Source organism: Crocodylus porosus, unplaced genomic scaffold, assembly GCF_001723895.1.
Source record: "Crocodylus porosus isolate Cpor-Errol unplaced genomic scaffold, CroPor_comp1, whole genome shotgun sequence".
In the NCBI taxonomy this organism is placed as follows: domain Eukaryota; kingdom Metazoa; phylum Chordata; order Crocodylia; family Crocodylidae; genus Crocodylus; species Crocodylus porosus.
In genome coordinates, this window is record NW_017728948.1 from 75,930,472 (window position 1) to 75,947,523 (window position 17,052).

The following is a 17,052-nucleotide window of genomic DNA, read 5'->3' on the forward strand; positions in this document are numbered from 1 at the left end:
CCTGATGGTGTCTAACACCGAAAAATGCAAGGTTCTCCACCTTGGGAAGAAAAACCTGCAGCATGCTTTGAGGTTTTTAAGACATGGCTAGACAAAGTCTTGGTGGGAATAAGACAGTTGGGGATGCTGCTGCTTTGAGCAGAGGGGTGGACTAGATAACCTCCTGAGGACCCTTCCAAACCTAATTTTCTATGATTCTGTGATTTTATATCTTTGAAGTCCTGATCCTGATTCAAATCATAAACTGAACTTTGTGATTGGGACAGCATCTAATATGTGCTGGATCCAAACATACTAAAACGCTAGGGAATTTCATGTCAGAATCTGGAGCTTAACTTTATAACTGAGTTTTGTTTGTTCAAGATACAGGAATCCATCTTAGTTTCCATGCAGCTTCACTGTAGTATCTGGGCACTTTCCATGTAACTAGTTTAGTAATAATAAAGTTCCCAGCAGATTTCAAGTTTCTGGCTGTTCTACATTTCTTTTGGGTAGTGAAGGATCTGTTTGAAGATAAGTCATTTCCCTACCCCACAAGGGGAGGGAAGAGATTATGGAACTGGCATTCTGGTTATGCTAGAAAAGCCTAAAGTTGTAATAAATGAAAAAACTAAGAGTTCGTAAACTGTTCTATTTAGAGGCAGGAGTATAAGAAAGCTAAAGTAGTTATAAATTTTTTTTCAAAATATTATCTTTGCCCATTTCAGTTTTGCTCATCCATGTATCTTTTGAGCTGCTTTTTCAGAATAGTACCTTTCCAGTCTAATGCTTCCAGCATCACTAGCTCTGATGTCATTAGAACAACAGTGTCAGAGGTGAACAAAGCAGTTTTACTGGCATCAAGGGCCAGAAGTAGTATGTGCTGCACGGTAATTAAAAAAGATGGCATTTAGGTGGTGATGAGTCACTGAACAAATACCAAGGTGCCAACTCAGGGTAGTTGAACAGGTCTGGGAAAATTCCATTAGACCACAGTTGCACAAGTTCCTGCTTCAGGTTAATAACTGAACACGTAGCATACTGGCTTACTCAGTAAAATAAGCCCTAATGCAGCCACAAGGGTTTAAAATTGGTAACAGATTGTTAAAATAGCTATTTTTAAAAATAAAGTGAAATATATATTTAAGGGAAAGAAAGGCGATGGCTGGCAGATACAATTCTTACGGTTCTGGATTGAATTCCTCCAGATAAAATTCTTGCATTATTACAAGAGGATTTAGGGGATGGATAAAGCAAAATAAATGCATGATGGGTTCCTGAGCCATCCTGATGATATGGGGCAGAATGGCTCAGCAAATTCAGAGTGGTATGTGTGGTATATTGTATTTCACCCTGCTAAAGTGCCCAGTGTACACAACAGAGTTTGTGCAGAAGGGACTTGGTTAGATCAGTCCAGCAGACAATATATAGTTAGGCCTGTGAAGCATCAGCCCCTGAATTAGCCAGAACCACTCTTTCATACAAGAATAACTTTGTTGCTGGGCTGGTAGATTGAGAGGAGGAATGTCTCTGCTCTTTGCTTCCTACCCCCAGTATCATCCCAGTGCATCTCAAGTACAATGCTAGGTATAAATGGGATGGGTAATATTTAGTAACCTGTAGCACTGAAGACCACTCAGGACAATATTCAGAAATCTGAAAATACTTGCACAACAGGATAAAAATAAAAGTGCTGTTGTAAACAGGTTTTCTCCAATTGTGATGTTTAAGTGATGCTATCCTGACCTTGTCAGCAAAGGTTATTTCTAGCATTACTGGAAAACCTCTCATCATGCACAGTTCAGGGAAACTGTTTTGCACAGCTGTGATCCATACCCAATTTGTCTACAATTGCTACTTTGGGGTCATCATGAAAAACAATGCTCACAACACCTATGTCCAGTTCTGATGATGGTCCATTAAAAAGTTTATTTTATAGGTTTTCCCCAAAGATTTCAAAGTCTGAATTTTTTATAACAATGTTAGTAGGCACCTGAGATGGGTCTAACCTAAAGCTATGGATCTGAACATTGCCAGGCCTTGGATTCAGATGCTGACCAGCACTTACAAAATGCCAGAGATCCTAAACCAGGATAGGCATTAAGGATATTCAGCCTTGCAGTAGGCACTCAGCATCTTGCAATTCAGGGGGCTCAGTGAATTATCATGGATTTACAGTTCACTTTTAGGCAAGGATTTTTTCTGAAAACAGCTAAATAGCCAGAGATCTTTGCTTACCTGTTGTAATTTTGTATTCCTGTTTTAAAAGACAAAAACAACCCCCCCTCAAAATTCCCTTAAAAAAGGGAATTCCCTTAAAAAAGGGAATTCCCTTTAAGAAAAAGCCCTTTTTTTTGTAAGTCACATTAGGATTTTTAGGGATAAAAGGTACTACAATAAGTTTAAAACTTCAGATTTAGAATTTGCATATCACTCAGTTATCAAAAGTTTCCTTATCTGGAAAGCAGGGTCAGAAATCCATATGCACATGTGAGATGGATAAAGAGAGTTCTACATATCTTGATGTTTTATTATTTTCACTTAGTCATGTTTGATCTAACGGGAATCTGACAAAATAGAAGGGTACAGCCATGGGTTAATCTAGGCTTTTGACATGGGGGCGGGGCTTCAGATGGTGAACTGCAGAGTGACATATAAAACAACACATATTTTTGCCAGTAAAAAAACCCCAGAAGTTTTACAAATATGCTAGGGACTGTGCAGTTTAAGATTAAAGCAAAAACAAATATAACTTCACTAGAATGAGTTTGAAACTCATAAGCAGCCAGGGTGGGGAGGGTGGGAGGAATGTCACCTGAATGAAATAAAGTAGTTTTACTGGCAATAAGAAGGAGTATGTACTGCACATGAATTAAAATGTCATTTGCTTGATGAAGATCACAGCACAAGCATCAAGGTCCTTTATGGAAACAGTACAAGATCAGACTGAGCTAGAATGTTAATGGCTGGGTCTATTAGCTTTCCTCTTGGACTACATGATTGCAGACCTCTGTCATGGAAACAGACTAGAGATGAAATAAAGAATACCAGGGAAGGATGATCCCCATTATTGTTTGGGGCTGTCAACAAGAGGATTGTTCAGCACCAGTCAGGTGTTTGTGACTTTCTGTGATGTTGATCTCTTTGTTGGGAGCTGGCCTGAGACAAACACACTGAGTTTACATGCATCTAATAGTAATGTTGAAATCTGTAACCTAACCCAAAGTCTTTATAATTCAGGCCTTCTCATTATCCTGAGACTAGACCCATTCTTCTTTATATCCTGACACCCACCTTAGCTTAATATGGTCAATCTTTAAAATATGAAAATGCAATGCTGGAATTATCCTGCAGATGTCCCTCTGTACTTTTTTTAGCTCACTGTCTAGTTACTATCACATTGTCAGGGGTCAATCAGCCAGGATGTTGACAATCAGAGCCTAACCCTTGAGGAGTACAGGGGATGCAGAGCAGACCAGGTCCAGAATAGAGTTAAGAGCCTGGGGATCAGGAGTGGATGAGTCTGGAAGTTGAGGTCTCCCTTTTCAAAATCCTAGATCCATCCATGACACCATGGATTCCAATTTGAAAACTCTGGACTTATCTTGCAAGTCACATGTACGTGTTTGCACACTCAGCAGTGCTAATATTACACAGGGATTTCACAAAAATTCCATGGCACCCCAGGGTGCCATAGCACCCTGCTTGAGAATCACTGCTGTGAGATGTTAAGGGACAGATTGTTATAGTATTATAGTAGGTCACAAAGGCTTCAGTGAGGATCAGAGCCCTACACTGGAATTTCACAAAAAGATAGTGTTAGCCCTCCCCACAGAGTTTGCTGTAAGTAAAGTATATGCAGCAAAATACAAGGTTCAGGAAATACAAGTTAGAGCTTACATGAGCCAGTGTTTGAATAGGTGTTCTGTATGCCAAGACTTAGGTACAACTAGCTGCCAGCAGCAGAGGAAGTGAGAACAGCAAAATAGAGGGAGGGAAAAACATGTGAAAGTGCATAAGGAAGTGTGTGAAGCCACTATAAAGTAGACTGGTCTTGTTTGGGTGGTACTGACCAGGCATGACTCTTGGGATGTTTGCTTATTTGAACTTGTTGCAGTGGTGATGTGATTTATATTTGGAGCAGCACATTACAGACTGAACCCTCTGCCTTGCCAACAGTTGGACAGCAAACAAAGTGGCAAGAGCCAAAGATGGCCTGCAGTCCTCCACCAGAGGCAGCCAAGAGTTTTTAAACCTTGTTTAATTCCACTCTGCAATAAACCAGAGAGGAAATCCTTATTTAGTCATGTGTGTGTGCGTGTGGATGCGTATGTGTGTATGCGTGTGTGTGTAGTTACAGTTCTAGGAATAAAACCTGCCAAATAAAGAATGCAAATATTTGGGCACTCTGGACAAATGAGAAAGCCTCAAAAAGGATAGGAGTTTGTATTGAGCTATGATAATCATCAGCACTTTGGATGCTTATCAGATACTCCTTGCTTTTCAAACTTGAGTTCTCTTGGGGACAGGCTTTGTGAGCTTTCACATCCAAAGAAGTCAGAGAAAACAGTAATGAAGAGGTAAATTGAATAGCCTTCGAACTACATAAGGCTCATTTTCAGTTCCATGGGAAGTGTTATGAACTAAAAAAGTAGCTTAGTTTACCCAAAAATCCAATTTTTAAAAATTTTCACAACATTTTATGAGAATAGTGCCATATTCTATTGGGCCAGTAGTGCTTACCAGTATATTGTGGTTCTTGTGATATTATTTTCATTGCAACTCTTCTATTATATTTTAAACTAAAATTAACCTGAAGCACTTGAAATTTAAATTAAAGATTTCAATCATCATATTTCTTCTTTCTTGGGGTGTTATAAACATTTTGATTTTGTTCTGAACCAGGAAAAAAAAAATTTAAAGTGAATTTTCCAGAAAAGGAAAATAAAATCCAGTTTTTCATCTTGAGATAAACTTCTTATGGACACCTAGTCCTAGTGGAAATTGCAATTATGATTATTCATCTGGCTTCTAGTGGCTAGATTTGGCAGTTAGATTTTGGAAGAAGTTCTGGGGAATTAGTACCCTTCAATATTGCAGAAGTATCCTAAGGGGACATCCTGACATTTTTACCAGGAAACACTTCTGTCCATGCAGAATTTGAGATAACTTAGTTAACATGAAATGAAAGTATCAGACCTTAATTCCTACATAATAAACCCTAAGTAGGCGGGAGATTTAACTACAGTTCAACCGAGTCTGTGCTATGTTAGACATTGCTTACTATTGTTCCAGCCTCCATGTGTTGTAGCACCATTTAAAATCTTGCTTAGTACAAAACGTAATTCTGTAAACAGATCTTTTAAAATACGTTTGCCTTGACAGTTTCCCTGTTTCCCCACTAGATGGCAATAAGGTATTTCATATCCCTTTTTACAGAAAATGCCTAGTTTTAACAGGTTTGTAAAAGAACCTTAGGCTGACAAAAGTTCACTCTGACAACAGAATACACAGCAATACATATTGTCTGACCAACCTCATTTCTTTCTATGATCAGGTGACTCATCACCTGGACAAGAGAAAAGTGCTTGTCATCATATACCTCGACTTCCAGAAAGCCTTTGACCTGGTATCCCATGAGGTACTGATCAGAAAACTGGAAGATATTGAGCTCAGCTGTGGAACCATCAAGTGGGTACAAAACTGGTTGCAGGGTAGGACACAGAGAGTCCAAATGAATGGATCAGTGTCATCTTGGTGAGATGTGGGCAGTGGCATACCCCAGGGTCAGTACTTGGCCCAGTTCTGTTCAATATCTTCATCAACGACCTGGATGAGGGGGTGAAAAGCCCATTGGCCAAGTTCGCAGACGACACCAAGATATGGGATTGTGTGGACACACTTGCAGATAGGCGCAGATAGAAGCAGACCTAGACAGGCTGGCATGTTGGGCAGAATGGAACCAGATGAGATTCAACGTAGAGAAATGCAAAGTGCTGCATCTGAGAAGGAAGAACCCCCAGTACACTTACAGGCTGGGCATCGCTAACCTGACCAGCACTACAAATAAAAGGGATCTGGGGGCAACAATAGACTCAGGCATGAATGTGAGCCAGCAATGCAATGCAGTAGCCGCTAGGGCCAATAAAACTCTGGCATGCATCAATCAGTGCATCTCCAGTAAATCCATAACGATTCTCCCACTTTACTCAACATTGGTGCGGCTGCAGCTGGCGTATTTTGTCCAGTTCTTGGCGTCGCACTTCAACAAGGATGTGCTAAAGCTCAAGAGAGTCTAGAGGAGGGCCACCCACCTGATCAGAGACTTGCACGGCAAGCCATATGAGGAGAGGCTGAGGGTTCTCAGACTCTTCAGCCTAAAGAAAAGAAGGCTGAGAGGGGACCTGATTGTGGCTTATTGCTATATCAGAGGTGTGCATCAGGGGCTTGGTGAACAACTGTTCACCAGGGCGCCCTGGGGGAAAACTAGAAACAATGGCCACAGACTCCTGGAAGAGTTTCAGGCTGAACATCAGGAAAAACTTCTTTACAACTAGGGTGTCCAGACTATGAAACAAGCTCCCCCCCAGAGGTGGTGCAATCATCTACCCTAGAGGTCTTCAAGAAAAGACTGGACAGTCACCTGGCTGGGATCGGCTGACCCCAGATGTCTTTCCTGCTCATGCAGGGGGCTGGACCCAAGGAGCCTTCAGGATCCCTTCCAGCCCTATGATTCTATATTTCTTTCTCTGCAGCAGGAAGCAGACGGCCTTTGATTTTAAGGCTGGCAACCCCACTTATTTGTAAGGAAGAATGATATATTTAATTTGGCAATCATCATCCACTAGAAGGTAGGTAAGAACTGTGAAACTCATACACACTTAGGCTCTTATCCTCTATAACCAGGACTCACCTAGAGCAGCTGTAGTCAAACTTGCAGCATAGGCAGGTGCCCAAAATACATAGGAAGCCTTTATGTGACACACAGAAAATCAGGGAAGGCACAGCATAGGGCAGGGAACAGAAAGCCAAGCAGCATATTGGGCAGTGGAAGTGGATGGGAGTAGTACTTGGGGAAGGTGTGGGGCTAATTTGTAGTATGCCTGCGAAAAGGTTGGCCCCCAGTGACCTAATGCAGTTGACTAAACTGGAGCAAGAGTTAAACCCATTAATCCTGGAGCACATTTCTGTGGTTGCCTTTCTAGTACTAGGTCCCATACAAAGACAGAGCCCAGTACTTTACAGCCCTAATGAGCTGAGACCAATGGGACCACTCATTATTCATGAGTCCAAGGCACAATTTGGCCACATCTAATTTTCAGTTCCCAAAGGTGGGCTACTGAGAGCGAGAGGCAAGATATTTTCATTGTACGCATCATACAATATCAGACCACAGCTAACCTATACAGGAGAAACACGGGTCTGGTGTCACCTTTCAGTCTGAAACCCATTTATTCTGGTGAGAAATCAAATGCTCTACTTCTTAAAGTGAAGATTAAGAAGGGTGTTATGTACAATCAGTCAGTCTGGTTCTTGGCAGCTCCTACCAGTCTCCCTCTAAGGACCAAGAGGAGGGCATGACAGGGCAGGGCAGTGCAGGGAAGGGCAGGCACCTATACACATGCATTGAGGCTGCTCCAATGTGCTGTAATTACAGTGCGTTGGAGCAGACTTAATTAATCAAGTCTGCTGGAGTGTGGTGATTACTGCATTCCAACAGACCCCAGCATCATGTGTATCAGCATCCCTGTGCTGAAAAAACAGCAGCAGGGACACTAACTAAAGCTCATTTGACAAGCTTTAGTTCAAACACTCCCGCCACCATTTTTCAGTGTGGGGGTGCTGATACACATGACAGTCAGGAGCTTTAATTAGAGCATGACTTTTTTTTCCAGAGTGAGACACTGTAGGTAGCATAGGTGCCTTTAGAGCCAGGGGGAGGGGGAAGCAGAGGCTTTTTCTGGTTTACACTTTCAAAGGAGTGATCCTGTTTGTTGTACAGCCTATCAGAGCTGTTCTCTGAAGTTCCAGTCTGGCACCCTACCCAGTGAAGGGTTTTCACTTTTTAGAGAAGCCCCATCACTTCTATTACTACCTCAGTGAAGCTCCCCTTGCTGGATACTAGCAAAACTGCAAAGTTTACGTCCAGAAACTAGGTCCCACAGCTTTTAAACTTCCAGTGAATAAGCAGATTTGGGTTTCTAGAGAACTCCTAAGATTCAGATTCCTCTATCCAGCACTCTCTTCTGAGAGTTGAGACCCTGTGGTTCAAATACTTTAAGTCTTTGGAGCCAGCACGAACTCCTGCCCCCAGAAAGCATCCCATTAGCTTCAATACAGCCCTCCTAGAATGCCAACCTGGTGAGGACTTTGGTTTATGGTTTACTTGTCCATGGAGATATACGAGGTGAAGCATAGAACACAGGCCTCGCACAAGAGTCTAACTCAATTACCCTTTACTTACATAGAACAAGAGATCTGCAGATCTAGACAAAACCAAAAAACTACCTACATGCCTGCCTTCCATTTTAGAACATTCTTCAGGACTTGGGTAATATCCTCCAGAAAGTCCAATATGCTTTCTCTTCTCTTCTCTTCCCTCCTGAACATAGATTTTTTTACTAGAGAATAGAAACTCTGTAATTTCTTCTTTCTCAGTTCAGAACAGAAAGCTAGAAAGCCTTTTCCTTATACTTTCTGCTCCCCTTGGTCAGGTGACTGACTTTACCAGGTGGTCAAAGCTTTCCACCAGGTGATCTGCCATTTACTTACTAGCACACCTGAGTCATATCATCCTTTCCAGTGGCTCCCAGCTCTTATTCCAAGGAGACTTCTGTGTGCAGAGAGGATTATCCAAGGATGATGACCCTCTCTAGTTACATCATTGTAACTATCTTTTGGAATTTCAGTCTGATGTAGAGAAGCAAAGAGAAGAGAAAGGGCAATCAAACCCCATATTCAAAATGGAGTTTGCCATCTGACACAGACACACACAAAGAATTCCTCCTGTTAACGTGAAATCATAAGTTGTCTCAATGGCTACTGTCTATTTCAGAACAGTTCATCAGGGAAAGTTGTTTCTGGTACCCAGCCTCTTCCACATACTTTTCATAACAGATTCATGCCAATCAACTAGCAAAGAATCCTCTTCCCCTTCACTGCCTAGAAGCTACATATCTCCCTACCATTAATGGCAGTAGCAGCAATAGCAGCCTTTGCCTCCTGGAAATCAGTGTTGTTGGCTCTTGAAAGTCACACAATTAATACCACTGCCAGAGTCAGTCCCAGGTGGCTATGAGAAGCCCTCAAAAGAATTCCAGCATAGTGTAGGAAATACTCCTTTGACCAAGTGCTTTTTGCTTGGCAGCCTCCTGGGGGAGAGAAGCCAAGTGGGGGTGCTGCAGGAAGCAGACAGGGTTTTCCCATCCTCCTCTTAGGAGGGCTTTATGGGGAAAAGAGAGTGGCTGGTAAAAGGGAGCATTGAAAAAAACAGTAGGTTAAGGTAGTTTCTTCCCCACACACACTTCTATGAGAATTGTGTACTCTCCTCTTTCCCCATCCCAATCCCCAGGGTAAAGAACCCTTAGGACTGGAGAGGAAGAAAAAAGACTCTGCTATAGCTGTTTCCTCAGCCCTTAGTGGAAGAGCCCTTGGAGCTGCAGGAGGAGCAGAAATCCACTGGGACACAACAGGTAGAAGTAGGACTGGTGGAGGCCCCAAAATTAAATAAGGTTTTGGAGTCTGGGTAGAGGCTGGAAGCTCCTTCCTGTTAGGGTATCAAGGAGATCTCAGGATACAGAGTCACCTTGTATCATACCTTTGGGAGCACTGACATCAGTGTATGTGTCACAAACATTAGAGATGGGCAGGGGAAAAGGGAAAATCAGCTGACTGAAAAGTTCAAGATCATTATTTTCAAAAGTGTCTTACAATAGTCAGGGGTGGGGTTGCAATAATGGCTCCTGTCCTTCAAGCTCTTGGACTGAACAATACTGAAGAAAAAATAGGCTTAGGCTGGTTATGTTACTAGGCAGCTCTTCAAGAGTAGCCTCCTTTGCTTCAGAGCCCAGGAGACTGACAGATTGAGGGCATTTTGCACCATCCTTTTGTTTACTGTTCATCCTATACTGTAACTGACTTCTTTATTGCACTGTTATGAGCATGGGTAGGCAAAGGACTATGAGAAGGGAGACAGTGCTCCAAGGTAGACTCATCTTAGCCACCTCACTTAACTCACAGAGGTTCCTGGAGCTTTACATTTCCCAGATGGAGCTGCATCTACATGAGATGCTGACTGTGCAGTTGTTACTGCACAGTCATTTAGCACTTGCATACACAAGCACTAAATGACTGTGCAGTAACCAATGTTACTTCACAGTAGCATCCCCACACAGCTTCTTGGTGATGCTGACTGCGCAGTAGCTCATTCTACATTACATCACGCTTTGTGCCACACAACACTACTGCACAGTAGTAACAGGCTATTGCTCAGTCAACATCTTGTGTAGACGTAGACCCTGCTGCAGAAATGGATCCAGCTGCATAGTCCCTTCATCCCTAAGAATGGGTTTACAGTACCAAATCTACCTGTACAAGGAACAGGCATGAAACACTATTTTCAGTGAAGATTTTCTTTTGTCTTCCCAGTTTCTTTCAAGTCAGGAGGGCAGGTGAATAACATACGGCCTGACAGCTGACTGTGAATGTAGGTGTAACCCTCCCCTAGCACCAGAGCCAAGCGTTATACCAGATTCAAGATCCTCAGGCTGTCAGTAGTTTTGGGCTCTGCCTCAGGCAGCCTGGCTGGCTGAGGTGTCCCATCAAAAAAAGTGTGTTCCTCACTTGCAACATCCCAAGAATCCACTCCAGCCTAAGTAGCAGACAGGGTTCGTTATTTTTCAGCTATAACTATTTACAGAAAAGAAAAAGATTAATAACAAATATAATACACATATATACATATATGTCTATAGTATATGTATATAGATGCAATAACACACATTACAACCAATAACCAAAATATTATGTATAAACCCAACGTTAGTGAATAGTCCACCCAACAAGTGATCCCACATATAACAGCCCTATCAATATACGTCCAGTCACAGATTACAGACTCTAAGCCTCAGTTCCACTAGGAATTCAGTTCACTCTAGTAAAAATAGATGGCAACACTGCTGTTGCTATGAGTGGTCACCAGATGGCAGTGTGTGGCTCCTACAGGCATTTGAAGAGTAGGTTGTGCAGTCCCAATGTTTCTTTCAGACAGAAACCTCTGTCCCGAGGGCAGTGGGATGAGTCCTTCTCTGTAAACAAACTTTTTACAAGCACTGCAGAGTTAAATGCCTCCCCACGTTCCCTTTCCTTGTGAAACTAGAGCTGCTTAATAGAGCAGCCTAAACTCTCCCATGGCTCCAACCCAGCCGCAAGCACAGACTCCCTCTTCCCATTTCCCAGGGCACCTGAGTCCTGAGTTTGTACAGCTCCTCTTCGAGACAGGGGACTCTGCTCATCAGTGAGCACCACAGGCTGATCATCTTTCCTGGTGTGTTGGCTCCCTGGAGCAGGTTTTCAGTCTCCTTCCTAGGTGGAGAGACTATCCCAATCCTCTCCCTCAAGTTGGAAAATGACTCCTCTCCCTCTTTCCCGCCATCCGCTGTGTTTATATCCCAGATGCAGCCAACCAGACCTCTCCATTGCACTGGCAATCCAGTCAGCTGCATGCATATTTTTAGGCTTGCACCTTTTCAGAGGTCCTGCATGCAAGCCCCTTCCCACCCTTTCAGCAAAGGCTGTAGCATTGCTTTCCCTGCCCAGCCTCCTGTCTCCACAGCCTGGCAGCTGTTACATAGGCAATGAGAGAAAACAGTGCTGAAGCATCCTTGGCTAGGCTGAATCCCAGCGCTAAAGCAATCAAAAGAACACTTCAGATTCACGGGCTTTCTTTGAAAAGGCACCGGCCACAGCCAGTTGTGAAAATGGCTAGGCCTGCAAAATAGAGACCTGGCTCTAGAATGGTTTGGATATTCTCACTCCATGCTTCCTCTGTGCATGTGAGGAAAACATAACTTGCTCTGCTTGTGAAAAGGACTAAAATGGATTCCAGGTTGCAGCATAAAGGGACTTAGTCTTGGTCAAAGTTGCTGTTTTCCCTTGCCCAGAGAGTTCATGTGTTTTTCAGCAAACTGTTTACATGTTAGCTTTCATGAACTTTGATATCTGAAGCAAATTCCATACAACTGGCAAACAAGTGCTAATGCTGTGTGTTTTCTCCCCTTCCACATATAGATGTATTTTGTTTGTGAGTAGTAAAACACACAAAATGGTATATTTACCTTCTTCCCCCCTATGACAGACCTGAACACCAGATACACAATTGCTACTCCAGCTAAACTACCATTAAAGCCAGCAGGAATTACGCTGGAGTAGGGACTGCAGGAATGGGACTTTAATTTTCTAGCAGTGTAAAGTATCTTCTCAACCTAGATCAGGAGCAGGCAAAATATGGCCTGCAAGCTAGATTTGGCCTGTCAGGCAATTTCATCCAGCCTGCGGGTGCCCACAACTAATTGTACCCCACCCAGGCCTTGCACCCATGAGGGTGGGAGCAAGATGCCCATGTATTCATATTGTGCCTTCCTTCCCCTCTTGTGGGCTGAAGGGCCTGGCAGGCCAGCCCACAACTTCCCGATGGGGCTGCTGCTGCTGCCACTGGGGGACCTGCTCTGCTGCCCCGGCATCCTGCTTGCTCCGGGCAGCAGGTAGGGAAGCAGTGGGGGAGAGGGGGAGCTGCAGCAAGGTGGCAGCAGGAAAAGTGGGGCTGGGGCTGGTGGCAGTGTGGCCAGGGGGCAGTGGGAGCATGGAGCTTGGGTGGCCAGGGTGTGGGTGTGAGGGATCATGGCGAGATGTGGGGACCCCCTCACATCCTCCCCCGCATCACGATGCAGAACCCCGACAGGTTGAACAAGCGTTAGTTAAAGCACCCTGCCACCGTTCTGAAGTGCAGAGATGCTGATAGATGAGACGTGGAGGCTGGTGGTGTGCTAATTAGCATGCTCCAGCAGACTTGATTAATCAAGTCTGCTCTGACCCATTGTAATTATAGTGCATCGGAGCAGACTCCCCAAATGTCTACAGGCACCCTTTACTCTCAATATTGTTGTCAGAAAATCAGAGTATCATTAGACTCCCAAGACATATTTACAGGCATTCTTTTTCAAACACATATTGATAGTTAAAGAGCAGCTTCTTGTGTAAATTTTCCCCAAAAATTCTTTCTGTGGCCAGATTAAATGCAATGCAGTTTCATTTATGCAGTAAAAAGCATATTTTAAAGTCAAGTGTCAGTTCAGCTCAGCCTATTTCTCTATTACATATGTATAATTTTTTTCTCAAAATACTTCACATAATACTTCATTTTAAAATGAAATAACTAAGACAGGTGACTTTTCTTATTCTTTATTTCATTGTGTCATATTATGCAAGTATATAGCCTATATAGGATTTTGCTCCATTGAGTCCAAACATATTTTTGCTTGTAGCCTCCTAATAAACTCTTATCATAATATGAAATTAAGTCAACTACCATATAATAGGCTTTAAAATTTACCTTGCCATTGGAAAAACTCAAAAATACTTGGTGTAACACATAGGTCATTTGAATCAGAGTAGTTACAGTGCCTCTTTATTCTCATATTATCAACCAATTCTCATGCCAGCCTGACTGCAGATCATGTATCATTTTGACATTTCAGTTGGAGAATTGCTGCCTTATGGAAAAAGATTTTCTATGATGGAACTTCAGCCAATAAAACTGCCTTCCTGCTTGCTACTCTGCTCTTAACAAATCTCTTGAGAATAATCTTTTGCTTGCTCTGCAATCTGGCTGTAGCTGTCCCTCTAGTTTTTCTCAGCTGACAGATCTCGATCACCCTGAATACTTTGAGCTGACCAGTAATTGTCCGGCTGATCATTCTGGTAAAAGTCATAGGCCTGGCGACTATCACTTCTGCTTGCCCTCTCACTATCAGATGATTGGCTGCTGTCATCTTTGTTGCCATGGACATACTTAGCTGACCAGCCCTTTTTACCACGCCAGGTGCCCTTTCTCCTTAGGACTCTGTCATGCCCTAGATAAACCCTGCCTGTATATCGTTCATCAGTTTCAGCATCACTTTTCTCACTCTTGGGACTTGTTTTTTTAACATTTTCATCACTACCACGAGTATGAAAAGAATGTTTCTTTATGTTAATATTATCAGTCTTATGGACATTACCAGTATTAGTATATTTGAGATGTTCATGACCTGTGAAGAACTGAGTGCCATCTTTTGTCTCTGTATATCTGTGACCAGTATCTTTTGTCTTCCCTCTGGAATGTCCAGCACTGGTCTTGGCATTTGCACTGCTTCCAGGAACCTTACTATAAGCAGTCCCTCCTTTTGTTATATCTTTTTTCCCTGCTGTAAGTCTAACATCAATAATATTTCCTTTCTTTTTTGGAACATTTGTGTAAGTGATCCCCAGCTTGCCTTTGGAAGCATTTCCATGACTCATATCAACATTTTTTTTATGTGGTTTAGTGAAATCGGGTCTCTCTGTCTGAATACTAGACCTCCCACTATTGATGTTATCTTCACTGTCATCTTTCTTGTGTACTTTGGTGACATCTGGTTTCTGTACATGAGTACTAACCCTTCCGCTAGAGACAGTGACTTCACCTTTATCTTTTTTGTGTGTCTTGATGACATCTATTTTTGGTACATGAGAGCCAACCCTTTGACTCAGGATAGTGACTTTACTTTTATCTTTCTTGTGTATCTTCCTACCTTTATCTGGTTCTTGCATGTAAGTACCAACCCTTCCACCAGGGAGAATGAGTTCACTTTTATCTTTTTTAAGCTGTTTTGTGAAACTAGAATCTACATGACTGCCAGCCTTCCCACTAACAATGTTACCTTCACCTTCATCTGTCTTATGTGCTTTGATGATATCCGGTGTCTCAATGTGATTGCTAGTTCTTCCACTAAAGATATTAACTTCACTTTTATCTATCTTGTGTGGTCTGCTGACATATGGTTCTTCTACATGACTATGAGTCCTTCCATTAATGATGTTTTCTTCACCTTTGTCATTCTTTTGTGGTCTAATGATATCTGGGCCTTCCATGTGACTACTAGTTCCTCCCTTGCCTTTACCTTTGTCTTCATTATCTCCTTTGGTGGGACCTGGTCCCTCTATATGGATACCAGCCCTCTCAGTAAGGATGTTACCATCACCCTCATCATTCTTCTGTGGTTTAATGACATCTGGCTCTTTTACATGACTATTAGCCCTCCCACTAACTTCATCTTTTTTCCTATCACCTTTTGTGAGGTCAGGTCCTTCCACATGATTGCCCTTAATGATCTTAGCTTCTCCTGTTTCTGAAAAATATGACTGATTATCCATGCCTTCTTTACCCACTTTAATATGCTCCATTCTTTCTGGAATATCTATAGAGTCAGTGACTCCTATATCAAGATGGGCACCCCCATTGCCAGTGGCAAAATTGTCTTCATCCTTATCTATAAAATTTGTGTAGCCACTTCCCTCATTGTCAAACTCTTTATCTCTGGTGCCATCCTTGTCTGTCATAGGAACCCCTAAATAACTATTGCTCACTGGGTCCTGATGAACGGCTTTATCTTTTTTGGGGATGTCCCTATAGCCATTACTACCCTTGGTTTCAATGACATCTTTATCTTTTTCTCTGGTGGCATTATAATCAGTACCCTCTGATTCATTAATACCTGTTAAGCCAGACTGATCTTTCTCTCTATCTTGTCCATATCTTTCTGTGTAACCAGTGCTCTTCGCATCCTGATGGCCACTACCTCTGGCATCGTGGCCAGTACCAGAAATGACAGTAACACCACCTTCAATTTGGTCTAAGAAATCAAGGTCACCACTGCCCTCTATGCCCACAGTGGTATTTCCAGTAACTTTCTCACTGTCATCTTTGTACACACTGACTTCTAAGTGAATTTGATGGGCATCCCAGTCACTGGTGTTTCCATTAATTCCAACGAATTTCTGCCCGTCAGAAATGCTTTTGTTCTCAGACTTCCTGATAGTTCCATTCTCAAGAAGGTATTTATGGTCTTCACCTCCCTCTTGAACTTGGAAGTCTTCTGAAGGCTTCTTTGATTCATCTTCCTTTTTAAACTGGTGATTAGAAACTTGGCTTTTATCATATTCCTCACCTTTCTGAAATGTAGTGTAAAAGTGAAATGCATCATTTGATCTGAGGATATGGACAATCCTATGCAAGTTTCAGTACAAATTAATCTCATAATTCATTGCTCCTTACTAATTACTATAGTCTTTCCTTGAGAAGGGCATTTATAAGGTTTCTCTAAGCCCATTAGATCAACTTATATGTTACAAGTTACATGTACAGTCTTAAAATAAAACAGGGGTTTCCAACCAATTTTAGTTTAAGTACCCATGGAGGCTGGATACCAAGTGGGGGGGAGGGGGAAGGGGGGTTAGCGCATGGCTGAAAGCTGAGCTTGGGGAAGAGGGTAACTTGTGGCTGGGGGGTAGAGGTAGTGTATGGCTGGATGCCAAGTGTGGGGGGGGGGACAGTAATGCGCGGCTGGACACTGAGGAGCAAGGAGGCAGAGACAGCGCATGGGCAGGAGGGGATGGAGTGCTGCCGCCTCCCAGGAGCAGGACTGGGCCGGGGTGGAGTGGGGCATAGAAGCTCACCAGGCTGGGGTGAGGGTAGCAGTGTCCCTCCGCAGGGTGGGGAAGCTCACTGGGTTGGTATGTGGTGGGCACCGCTGCCACATGCAAACTTTCCTGCCCCGGACAGGGGCTCCGCTGCACCCACCAGTCCCCAGCCCTGCTCCTGGGAGGTGGCAGCACTCAGTTCCCACCTGCCCACATGTACCCCCTAGGACTAGCTCCACAATTCAAAAAGGATGTGGAGAAACTTGAGAGAGTCCAGAGGAGAGCCACGCGCATGATCAGAGGTCAGGAAAACAGATCTTACGATGACAGGCTGAGAGCCATGGGACTCTTTAGCCT

The 17,052-nt window shown here is 43.1% G+C and overlaps 1 protein-coding gene across 2 annotated transcripts in view; it reads right to left on the minus strand.

The window, feature by feature from the left end:
- Window positions 1–13,421: 13,421 nt before the first annotated feature.
- Window positions 13,422–17,052, minus strand: part of MEPE (matrix extracellular phosphoglycoprotein) — an 11,360-nt gene continuing 7,729 nt past the window's right edge. For both annotated transcript variants that reach the window (XM_019553452.1, XM_019553451.1), the window contains one exon: window positions 13,422–16,227. In XM_019553452.1, the coding sequence (XP_019408997.1) occupies window positions 13,879–16,227 (2,349 nt within the window). In that variant the 3' untranslated portion in view covers window positions 13,422–13,878. The remainder of the gene's footprint in view (window positions 16,228–17,052) is intronic.